The sequence below is a fragment of the Equus asinus genome, chromosome 8 (genome assembly GCF_041296235.1).
Source record: "Equus asinus isolate D_3611 breed Donkey chromosome 8, EquAss-T2T_v2, whole genome shotgun sequence".
Lineage (NCBI taxonomy): Eukaryota > Metazoa > Chordata > Mammalia > Perissodactyla > Equidae > Equus > Equus asinus.
Genome location: NC_091797.1, coordinates 75219090 through 75231742, shown reverse-complemented (window position 1 = coordinate 75231742; position 12653 = coordinate 75219090). Strand labels below are relative to the sequence as shown.

The following is a 12653-nucleotide window of genomic DNA, read 5'->3' as shown; positions in this document are numbered from 1 at the left end:
GATCCCTGGCCCCCTTCCCTCTGCAAAGCCAGCAATGGCCAGACCCGCACTGGTCTCTCTGACCCTCTGTGCTGCCCCCCCTTCCCGTTTTAAGGACCCTTGTGATTCCATTGGACTCGCCTGGATGATCAGGGGACTCTCCCTGTTTCACGGTCAGCTCATTGGCAGCCTAATTCTACCTGCAGCCCTAATTCCTCTTTGTCGTGTAATGTGGCATATCCACAGGTTCTGGGGATCAGGACCATTATTGGAGGGCTCCTATTCTGCTTCCCACACCTAATTACCCAGATGAGAGTGTGTAAATGCTTCTTTTATTTTTTTATTTTTTGAGGAAGATTAGCCCCTAGCTAACTGCTGCCAATCCTCCTCTTTTTTGCTGAGAAGACTGGCCCTGAGCTAACATCCATGCCCATCTTCCTATACTTTATATGTGGGACACCTACCGCAGCATGGCTCGCCAAGCGGTGCCATGTCGGCACCCGGGATCCGAACCGGCAAACCCTGGGCCACCAAAGTGGACCATGCCAGCTTAACCACTGTGCCATTGGGCTGGCCCCAAATTCTTTTAAAATGCAGGTCCAGACCATAAGATCCAGCAATTCCACTTCTGGGTTTATACCCAAAAGAATTGACAGCAGAGTCTCAAACAGACACTTGTACACCCGTGTTCCCAGCAGCACTATTCACAGTAGCCAAACTGTGGAAACAGCCCAAGTGTCTATTCATAGATGGAGGGATAAACAAAATGTGGTCTATCCATTCAATGGAATATTATTCAGCTTTGAGAAGGAAGGAAATTCTGATATGTGCTACAACATGGATGAACCCTGAGGGCATAATGTTAAGTGAAATAAGCCAGTCACAAAAAGACAAATATGCTCTGATTCCACTTGTATGAGTTGCTTTGAGTAGTCAAAGTCATGAGACAGAAAGTAGAATGGTAGTTGCTAAGGGCTGCGGGGAGGGGGAAATGGGGGTTAGTGTTTAATGGGGCCAGAGTTTCAGCTTCAGAAGATAAAAAGAGTCCTGGAAATGGATGGTGGTGATGGTTGCACAACAATGTGAATGTACTTAATGCCATTGAGACGTACACTTAAAAATGGCTTAGATGAGGGGCCAGCCCGGTGGCACAGTGGTTAAGTTCCCACGTTCCGCTTCGGCAGCCCGGGTTTCGCCAGTTTGGATCCTGGGTGCAGACATGGCACCACTTGGCAAGCCATGCTGTGGTAGGCGTCCCACATATAAAGTAGAGGAAGATGGGCACGGATGTCAGCTCAGGGCCAGTCTTCCTCGGCAAAAAGAGGAGGATTGGCAGCAGATGTTAGCTCAGGGCTGATCTTCCTCAAAAAAAAAATGGTTAAGATGGTAAATTTTATCTTGTGTATTTAACCACAATTTAAAAAAGATTATATAGTAAATAATTATAAAATCTTCATGGCACATGCACAGACACGCACACACAGACACACACACACACACAGTGCAGGTCTGGCCACTGGTCATGCCTAGAGGAGATTTCAGAATTTCTAATGAGTCAGTCAAAGGATTGTACACAGTCTGAAATCATAAGGCGATTTGGAGCATTGCATATGTTAAACCAAAGAAAAAATTACTAGAGAGCATAAGAAAAAGTAGTAAATATGTAAGTAGTAAAAAAAATTATTCTATATCTTAGATTGTTTCTTGTCATTCCAATGTTCGTGTCTTTAAAGGTATAAATCTCGCGTTTAATCTTTCTTGGCTAAGACGGTGACGTTTATCGCTTACAGAATCCTTTTGGTTGCCTTTCAGATCGACATAGTTAATAAAATCTTCGTTCAGAACCTTGACAGCCCGCCGCTGCATAAGAACCACCCTCCGGTGGCGGGGTCCATCTGCTGGGAGCGGTCTCTGTTCTTCCGGATTAAGCACACCATCCTCAGGTTCCAGGAGGTGGAGGAGATACTGGACAGCGACCGAGGAAGAGAAGTACGTGGCTGTGGAGGAGCCGCCTCTGCCCGTTCGCACTCGACGCAGAGTTGCTTCTGAGAGAAGCGGCTCAGTTTCAAATCCATGCCTGCAAAGCAGCAGGTCCTTCCTGCGGTCCCGATTTAGGACTCAGCTTTAAAACTACCTTTTGTATTCTTTATCTTGGCCTCTTAATACAGAAGATGTCTTCCACGCGGGAGGCCTATGGATTTCTCCCTGAACTTGACCTTCAGCCTCTCTAGAGGGGGACCACCCTCTTTCTGAGGATGCCCTCCCTCCCCCATCCGTGGATTTATTTATGTCCTATTGCAGGGGTTGACAAACCTTTTCTTTAAAGGTCCAGAGAGTCAATATTTTAGGCATTTGTGGATCATACAGTGTCTGTTGCAACTACTCAGCTTTGCTGTGGTAGCAAGAAAGCAGCCGTAGATAACATGAAAACGAACAGGCGTGGCCGTGTGCCAATAACACTTCCTTTAGCGGCGCTGAAATTTGAATTTCATATGGTTTCCCTGTGTCACTGAAGCATTGTCATCCTGTTCGATTTCCTTCTAATCACTTAAAAATGTAATAGCCATTCTTAGATCGTGGGCTTTCCCAGAGGGAGCCCAGGGGCTGAGGTTTGCTGATCCCTGCCGGTCAGCCTGGACTTCAAGCTATCCCGTCTTGAACAAATTCTCCAAAATTTGTGCAAATCTGTCTCCTGCCTTTTGCAAAATGTGTTAATAGATACTTTTTTTTAAAGAGGGAGAGAGGAGAAAATGTTATTTCCAAGGACAAAATGACAATTGCTTGAACTCTTTGACAGGTGAAACAAAGATATTTGGAAGTGGGTAGGACAATGAAGGACTACGAGGATAAAAAGTACGAGCAGTGGAAAGAGACAACTGAGCAGATCCTGCCGGCTCTCATGAAGAAGAGCCTGCTTACGAAGGTGCAGATTCTCTCCCAGATGATGGCAGCTGTGTGGGATGATGGTGTCTGTTATTTTCTTGAGGTTTGATTTGTTGACACTCATGAAGCTGATAGGTAATTCCAAAATCAAAGGCGAAGAAGGGCAGCGACTGGGGAGGAAAGGAGACGCAGAAAGGAATGAGATGGAGACAGCGTAATGTCATGGTCGGGAAATGGGCTGAAATTGGGCAGCCCTCTTGACTCCTTGGGCAAGTGGCTTAATTCTGTGTCACAGTTTCCCCATTTGTTAAATGAGTTGGATCAGATGACATAAGCAGAGTATTAATTGAACCATATGTGAAACAGCTGGCAGTTGACCTTTTTTTTTTTTTTTTTTTTTTTGGTGGGGAAGATCAGCCCTGAGCTAACATCTGTGCCAATCTTCCTCCACTTTGTATGTGGGATACTACCACAGCATGGTTTGACAAGTAGTGTGTAGGTCCACACCCGGGATCTGAACCCGAGAGCCCTGGGCTGCCAAAGTGGAACATGTGAACTTAAGCACTATGTTGCTGGGCCAGCCCCCAGAATGCTGGCTTTTTACATGAAATTGCCCAGTTTTCAAATGTGGGTGGCTAAATTCTTTAAAAGCTCTGCTCACCAACGATGATGTGTGTTCTAGCTCGTTCCAGCCAGCTCCGCAGTCTGTCAGGGCATCTGCCAACCTACATCGATCTTTTTCAGTTCACATTTGACTTGGGTTGTATTGATCTGATTGCTTCCTGACTGCCCTTCCAATGCTTGTGAAATGTCTCTTCCGCAGAGTTCTACCATTGCTGATGAGGCTGCGAGCTCTGACAGGGCAGCTGTTTTTGCCATCAATTTTTCACCTGCCCTCAGAGAGATTATTAACGAAACAAAGTACTTGGAACAGCTGGGGTTCTCTGTCCCAGAATTAGCAAGGAACATTGCTCTCCAGGAGGACAAATTCCTTAGGTAAAAAGATTCTTCTCTTAAATCAACAGTACCCTTTTTGGTCTCAGGATCCCTATTTACACTTTTAAAAATTATTGAGAATTCCCTCCACCAAAAGCTTTCATTTTTGTGGATTTTATAACTACCAATATTTACCACATTAGAAATTAAGACTAAGAAATGTTTAAAATGTGCATCTATTCATTTATTTAAAAATAACAATGAAAACCCTAGTACATGTTAACATAAATAACACCTTTTGATGAAAAGTAACCAACATTTTCCAAAAAAGAAAGTTAGTTGGGAGAGGAGCATTGTTTTGAGTGTCTGCAAATCTCTTGATCCAAGTTTTCGGCTGGCTACCGGCCTTTTGTAACCCGTCTGTGAGGTGGTTAAGCTTTCCACGAGCTCCGCTGTGCTTTGCTCATGTCGATGGCTTTCCTGTAACGCACAGGTACACGGACGGACTGCAGCGGATGCTGGATCATTATCACGTGCTGATAGGAACGTTAAATGAGGCAGAATCTCTTCTCCTCGACGATCACTCGCAGGAATTAGTGAGAGTGTTCAGGTCCGGATATAAGAGATTAAACTGGAACTCGCTAGGTAACATGATTCATCTTTCTGTTGCCTTTTCGACTTTGGGATGCAAAAATAATTCTTTTAGCTTGTTTTGGTTGAATTATAACTTGTGTGTGTGTATAGATATGGTTAACAAACAAGTTTTGAGCATCGCTGAAGTCCTTTGTGGTTTAGACTTCATCTCCAGAGTAGCGATAAGACGGGATGCCATTTTGACGCTCTGCTGACCCAAAGCTTTCTCCTCCAAAACTAAAGTGACCTTTCCTTTTGTCTCTAAAATTAAAATTTTAATTTTGAAATAATTATGGATTTGCACGCAGTTGTAAGAATTAACACAGAGAAGTCCTGTGCGCCCTTTTCCCAGCTCCCTCCAACGGTAACTTCTTGCGAAATGATAGTACGGATCACAACCCAGATAGCGACTTTGACACAGTCAAGACAGAGCTTTTCCACACCGCAGTGACCCCTTGTGTGGCCCTTTTAGAGTCACACCCCCTGCCCGCCCACCCCCATCCTCTCCTCAACCTCAGCAACCATGAATCTGTTCTCCATTTCTCTAATTTTGTCATTTCAAGAGTGCTGTATAATATAAGATATAACCTTTTCGGGTTGGCTTTTCTCACTCATCATAATTCTCTGGAGATTTAACCAAGTTGTTCTTGTATCAACGGTTTCTTCCTTTTAGTTGGTGAATAAAAAACGCGATGGTGTCGGTGTACCATAGATGGTTTAGCTGTTCCCCCGTTGCAGGGAAGCTAGGTGGTTTCCAGGTTGGGCTGTTGTGAATAAACATTTGTGCTATGAAGACACTTGTAAACAGGGTTTGGTGTGAATATGAGTCCTTATTTCTCTGGGATAAATGCCCAGGAGTGCAATTTCCGGCAATTTCCAGGTTGTATGGTACTTCCATGTTTAGTCTTTTTTTTTTTTTAGCTGCCATAGTGTTTTCCAGAGTGACTATACCCTTTTACGTTCCTACCAGCAATGTGTATTCCATTTCCTCTGGATCTTGGCCAGCATTTGGTATTGTCACTATTAAATATTTTAGCCGTGTGATAGCTGTGTAATGGTATCTCACTGTGGTTTTGGTTTGTATTTCTGTCGTGGTGATGATGTTGAGCATCTCATCATGTGCTTGTTTGCCATCTGTCTATCCTCTTCGCGAGATGTCTTTTTATGTGCTTTGCCCGTCGTCTTGTTCGCTTTCTGACTGTTGAGTGTGGAGAGTTCTTTATATATTCTAGATACTGTCCTTTATTGGAGAGGTGGTTTGCGGATATTTTCTCCCACTCTGTAGCTTGTCTTTTGCAGAGCAAAACTTTAAAATGTTGATGAAGTCCAATTTATCAATTTTTCCTTTTATGAATCACGCTTTTGGTGTCAAGTCTAAGGACTCTTTGCCAAGCCCTGGATCTCAAAGATTTTCTCCTATTTTCTTCTAAATACGTTATAATTTTATGTTTTAGTTAAGTCTGTGATCAATCTTGAGTTATGTTTTTGTACAAAGTGTGAGACTTAAGTTGAGGTTCATTTATTTTCCTCTTTCTCTCTCTCTTTTTTTTTTTTTGTCTATGGATATCCAGTTGCTTCAGTACCATTTGTTGAAAGGCTAACTTTTCCCATTAAATTGCTTTTTCACCTTTCTGAAAAACTAGCTGGGCATATATGTGTATTTGTCCATTTCTGGGTTCTTTCCTCTGCTCGGTTGATCTGTATGTCTGTCCCTCTGCCAGTGCCACACAGTCTTGGTTATTGTAGCTCTACAGTAAGCCTTGACATTGGGCTGACTGATTCTTCCCTTTTTTTCCTTAAAAAAGAATTATTTTGGCTGTTCCAGTTCCTTTGCTTTTCCCTATAAATTTAAGAATAATCTTATCTATATCTACAAAAGAACTTTCTGGGATTTTGATGGGAATTATGTTAGATCTGTTTATCAGTTTGAGGATGATCGATATCTGGGTTCTGTTAAGCCCTTCTGACCCATGAGCAGGGCACTCTTCCTGTTGGTTTACATCTTTGATTTCTTTCTGTAGCTTGTGCAGTTTTCAGCACATAAGTTCAGTACCTGTTAGATTTACACTGGGTATTTAATTTTTGTTGAAGGGCTGTACATGGTATCATGTTTTTAATTCTGCCACCTGTTTGTTGCTAGTCAGTAGAAATACAGTTAATTTTTTCTATGTTTATCTTGTACCCTGTGACCTTGCTGAACTCAGTTATTAGTTTGAGAGCTTTTTTGTAGTTTCCTTAGAATTTCCTCCTTGGACAGTTGTGTCATCTGCACACGGGGCAGTGTTATTTCCTCCTCCTGACCTCGGTGACTTTTATTTCCATTTCTTGCCTTATCGCCCTGGCTAGAACTTGTAGCGTTGTGTTGAAGAAGAGCAACGAGAGGGAACATCCTTGCCTTGTTCCCAATTTTAGGGGGAAGCATTCAGTATTTCTCCTTTCAGTGCGATGTTAGTTGTTTTTTTGTAGATGCTCTTTATTACGTTGAGGAATTCCCATCCTTTATTGTTTTTCTGAGAGTTTTAAAATCTCGGGTGTTGAATTTTGCAAATACTTTTTCTGCACTGATTAATATTATCACGTAGTTTTTCTTCTCTAGCTTGTTAATATGGTGGATTACACTGACTGAGTTTTGAATATTGAGCCAACTTTGCTCCTGGAATAAACCCCACTTTGCCATGGTGTATAATTCTTTTTATATTTTGCTGAATTCTATTTGCTAACATTTTGTTAAGGATTTTTTTTTTTGTCTATATCCATGAAGGACATTGGTCTGTAACTTTTTTTTGAACTATCTTTCTGGTATTATTATCGAGATAATTCTAACTTCATAAAGTGAATTGAGAAATATTTCCTCCTCTTCTGTTTTCTAGGAGAGATTGTATAGAATTGTTGTTGATTCTTTAAATATTTGGTAGAATTCTTCAGTGAAACTATTTGGGCTTAGCTATTTCTTTATTGACTTTAACATTTTTAAAAAATTGACTGTAGGGGCTGGCCCCGTGGCCGAGTGGTTAAGTTCGCGTGCTCTGCTGCAGGCGGCCCAGTGTTTCATTGGTTCGAATCCTGGGCACGGACATGCCACTGCTCATCAAACCACACTGAGGTAGCGTTCCACATGCCACAACTAGAAGAACCCACAATGAAGAATATACAACTATGTACCTGGGGGCTTTGGGGAGAAAAAGGAAAAAAATAAAATCTTAAAAAGAAAAAAATTGACTTTTTTTTTTTTTTTTTTTTTGCTGAGGAAGATTCGCCCTGAGCTGACATCTGTTGCCAATCCTCCTCTTTTTTTTCACTTGAGGAAGACCAGCCCTGAGCTAACCTCTGTGCCAGTCTTCCTCTATTTTGTATGTGGGATACCTCCACAGCGTGACTAGTGAGTGGAGTATGTCCATGCCCAGGATCTGAACCTGTGAACCTGGGCCGCTGAAGTGGAGTGCACAGAACTTTAACCACTTGGCCACGGGCCTGGGCCCTGACTATTTTTAAGAGTAGTTTTAGGTTTACAGAAAAACTGAGTAGGAAGTATAGAGAGTTCCCATATGTCCCATCCACCACCCACTGCCACAGTGTCCCCTGTTATCAACATCTTGTTACATTGTATACATATACAAATGTGTGGTACACTTGTTCCTGCTGGTGAGCCAAATTAATACTTATTATTAACCGAAGTCTATAGTTTACATTTGGGTTCAGTTTTTGTGTTGTGCATTCTTTGGGTTTTGACAAGTGTATAATGACGTGTATCCACCATTACAGCATCATACAGAATAGCTGCACTGCCCTCTAAGCCCCTGTATTCCACCTGTTCACTCCTCCCTGCCTTCCTACCTCCAAACCCCTGGTCACCGCTGATCTTGTTACCGTCTCTATGGTTTTGCCGTTTGCAGAATGTCGTATGGTTGGAATCACACAGTATGTAGGCTTTTCAGATTGGCTTCTTTCACTTAGCAATAAAATTTAAGTTTCCTCCGTCTAATAGTGCATTTCTTTCTATTGCCAAGTAATATTCCACGTCTGCATGTACTACAGTTTATCCATTCACCTACTGAAGGGCATCTTGATTGCTTCTGCATTTTGGCAATTATGAGTAACGCTGCTATAAAAGGCAGGTTTATTTGTGTGCAGGTTTTTGTGTGGAAATTTCTTTGTTGTTCTCCTTTGTTTTTTAACTTTTAAAATCACAGATTCAGTTTCCTTAATGGTTGTAGGGCTGTTCAAAGGATCTGCTTCCTGTTGGATGAGTTGTGCATTTGTGCTTTTCAAGGAAGTGCCTCATCTCCTCTAAGCTGTCAGATTTATTGTGCAGAGTTGTTCTCAGCCTCCCCGTATTATCTTTGCGATGCCTGGAGGTCTTTAGTGATCTCTCCTGTTTCTTTCTGGATGTTGTTCATTTGTGTCTGCTCTCTTTTGCTTTTCATCTTGCTAGACATTAGTCAGTTATATTGATCTTTTCAAAGAGGCAGCTCTTTTTTTCATTGATTTTCCCTGTTGTTTTTCTGTGTTCAGTTTTATTGATTTCCGCTCCAGTCTTTATTCCTTCCTTCTGCTTGCTTTGCATTTATTTTGCTCTTCTTTTTCTGGGTTCTTGAGGTGGGAGTTTAGATTATTGATTTGGGATTTTCCTCTTCCCTAATGTACGCATTTGGTGCTATAGATTTCCTTCTCAGCACTGCTTTAGCTGGGCTCCAATTTATCAAAATACAAATTTTTATATATTTTATTTTAATTTTTATTCAATTAAATGTATTTTGAAAATTTCCCTTGACACTTCCTCTTTGATCCACAGATTATTTAGATGTGTGTTGTTTCATTTTCAGGTGTTTGGAGATTTTTCTGTTATCTTTCTGTCATTGATTTGTAGTTTGAGTCCATTGTGGTCAGAGAACATACTCTGTACAATTTCAATTGTTTCAAATTTGTTTAGGTTTGTTTTATAGCCAGGATATAGCCTATCTTGGTATATGTTCTGTGCGCATTTGAAAAGAATGTGTATTCTACTTTGTTGGGTAGAGAATTCTGTAAATGTTGATCAGAGTCTGTGGTTGATGGTGTTGTTGAGTTTCTCTGTATCCTTATTGGTTTTTCTGTCTAGTTCTATCAATTACTGAGGGAAGAATGTTGACATCTCCAATTATAATCCTAGATTTGCTTATATCTTTCAGATTTATCAGTTTTTGTTTCACATATTTTATAGCTCTGTTGTTTTGATGCATAAAAATTTAGGATTCTTATGTCTTCTTGTCAGTTAGCCCCTTTTATCATTACATAATATTCATCTCTGTCTCTGGTAATTTTCTTTGTTCTGAAATCTACTTTATCTGATGTTAATATAGCCACTCCAGCTTTCCTTTGATTAGTGTTTGCACAATATATATTTTTCCACCCTTTACTTTCACCTTGCCTATATCATTATACTCAAAATGAGCTTCATGTAGACAGCCTATAGTTGGGTCCTGTTTTTAATCTACTCTGTAAATCTCTGTCTTTTAACTGGTGCATTTAGACCATTTATATTTAATGTAATTATTGATATGTTAGGGCTTAAGTCTGCCAATTTATTTTCTGTTTTCCAGTTTTTCTCTCCGTTTGCTGTTTCTCTGTTTTTCTTTGTCCTTCCTTCCCATGGGCTGCTCAAACTATTTTTAGAATTTCATTTTGACTTATCTAGTGTTTTGGGGTGTATCTTTTTGTATAACTTTTTAATGGTTGCTCTAGGTATTACATTAATATACATAACTCGGGACCAGCCTGTTGGTTTGAGTGAAGTATAAAAATCTATAGAATTTTACCAGTTTGAATAAAGTATAGAAACTTAACTCACTTTACTCTCTCTCATTTAGAATGTAATTATCTTAACTATTTCTTCTACATACATTTTAGACCACAACAGGCAGTGTTATAATTTTTGCTGCAACTATCAAACCTAATTTAGAAAGCTCAAGAGGAGAAGGACAGCTTATTATATTTACCCATATTTTTGCTTACTGTGTTCTTTCCTCCTTCCGATGTGCCGAGTTTCCTTCTCTTATGATTTTCTTTCTGTTTGTAGAACTTCCTTTGGCTCTTCTTTTAGGTCTGCTGGTGACATAGTCGCCTGGTTTCTCTTCTTCTGAGAATATCTTGACTCCCCTCTGGTTACTGTCAGATGAAGGTGGAAGTCCAGGTCCCCCACCCCACCTTTGCTGACAGTTGATGGGGAGCACTTCATTACTGGGGGGTGGGGTGGGAGTTCCAGCTCCCTTGTGGTCTCCACTGACGGTGTGGGGTCGGGAGTGGGGCTCATTGCTGGAGTGCGGAGATGAGAGTCCCATCCCATCAACCTCCATGGCCTCCTCTGGTCCCACCGTGGTAGGCATGAGGGGATGGGGGTGGGGGGCCTCATCACAGCATTGTGAGGGTGGAAGTCTAGGCCCCCCACCTGGCCTTACTGGGTGAGGTGACATCACAGTTTTGTGGGTGGTGTTTGGCTGGAGCAAAGCAGTTATTGTCTAAATCTTTTTGTCTTGCCATGATGCCCCTTTTCTGGTTCTTTGGCCGGAGAGCAGGCTCTTCTTGGGGCCTTGGCGTGTGGGTGGCCAGCTTCCTCAGCTCTGGGTCTGGGATAGATGAGGAAACAGAACCCAGGGAACGTACCACCGTGTCATTCCTCAGATCCTGAGGTCGCTCACCAATTGGCCTTCTCTCCACTTTCGTAGTCTTATATTTGTTTTATGGATAACGTGCAGGGTTTTCTGTGGTGGTTAGTGGGAGGAAGGAGGAAAAGTATGTCTACTCCCTCATTCTTTTTACTTTTTTAAGTAAACAAGGCATTTTTTGCTCTTCTCTTTTTCCTTCCTCCTCTTTCCCTTCTCTTGCTCTAAATCTCCTTCCTTTTTGTCATTTCCTTTTCTTCTCTTCTCCTTGGCATGCAGAACACGTATGTTTGGACTGTGGGCTCCGTAGCTAAACCCCTGGGTTAAAGGTCCAGCTCTGTGCACGTGACTCAGCCTCCTGGAGGCTCAGTTTCCTCATCTGTAGAATCGGCATAATCGTAGGACCCAATTCATGGGATAGTCGTGAGGGTTCGATGACACGCTCAGCGTAACACGCTTAGACCATTGCCTCACCCATCATATGTGCTCACCCAGGTTCACCAGTCATGCTCTTGCTGTTTACTTCTCTCAGGAGATTGCAGGCAGGGTGGCGCAGAGTGGAGTGTTCAGGTTGCCATGGCAATGAGAAGACAACAGGGTTGGACCTCCTCTTTTACCCCATGCTGCTTCAGATACGATTGTCCTAAAATTTAAACAGAAGAAGTGTATCATTTGGTGGATTCTGAGCACAGGGCTCCTCGTCCCAGGCCCCAAGGGTGCTAAGTGGATGTTTGCCGTCTCAAAGGCCCACAGAGATGTGAGCAGGGTCCTTCCTGTGTAGGGGTGCCAGTATTAACGTTCCCGACATTGCTGGGAGGGATACAGAAAGAAAGAGTTGGAAGCCAAATATCTTTCTGTTTTCCTTTCTCTTTTTCTCCAAAGGTATTGCTGACTACATAACTCGGTGCAGACAGGCCATTGGGAAATTTGAGTCGCTTGTACACCAGATCCATAAGAACGCGGATGACATTTCTTCCCGGCTGGCGCTAATAGAGGCCATCAACCTCTTCAAACAGCCAGCCCCTAACAGCGAAGAAGACCTCCCAGGTAGATCTGAGTTCTTGTTTCTCTGCTTCTGGAAGGGATGGAAAAAAACCTCTTAGTCATGATTGTGCACACACACACACACGCACACACTTCTTCCAGGAATGGAATCAAACCGCCCCTAAAGATCTCAGGCGTTTACTTGTAATTCTTTTTGTCACGTTTTATGCATCGCTTAGATAGTTTTACATATTCCTGAGGCTGAAAATCACGAATGCTTTTGTCAATAACTTTGTAACAGTAAAGTGAATTATATTTTTATAGGCTCACATTTGCTCTTTCAAACAAGATATTTTGAGCAGTCTTAGACTAGTCAACAAGAATTCAAGACAAGCAAGGCTGCCCAGAGATACAACAGCACCTTCGGTATGGCATCCTGGAGCACGCGGAGTGGGCATTCCCATGCTCTCGTTTACTTTTTGCTTAGGGTGTGTCTTGACTTCTGGTGTTGACTCGTTTCCTGCTTTGGGTCAAGTTTAGAGGCCGTCTTCGTATTTCCAAGAGATACAGCTAATGTCGGGATTGCTTTTTGAGTAATGT

At 42.1% G+C, this 12653-nt stretch overlaps 1 protein-coding gene across 1 annotated transcript in view; it reads left to right on the top strand.

The window, feature by feature from the left end:
* The window catches only part of DNAH10 (dynein axonemal heavy chain 10), a 139186-nt gene that overhangs the window by 28549 nt on the left and 97984 nt on the right, over window positions 1-12653 (top strand). Inside the window, exons 13-17 of the mRNA XM_014858817.3 lie at window positions 1792-1968; window positions 2777-2902; window positions 3686-3858; window positions 4292-4443; window positions 11952-12116. Coding sequence (XP_014714303.2) covers window positions 1792-1968; window positions 2777-2902; window positions 3686-3858; window positions 4292-4443; window positions 11952-12116 — 793 coding nt within the window. The remainder of the gene's footprint in view (window positions 1-1791; window positions 1969-2776; window positions 2903-3685; window positions 3859-4291; window positions 4444-11951; window positions 12117-12653) is intronic.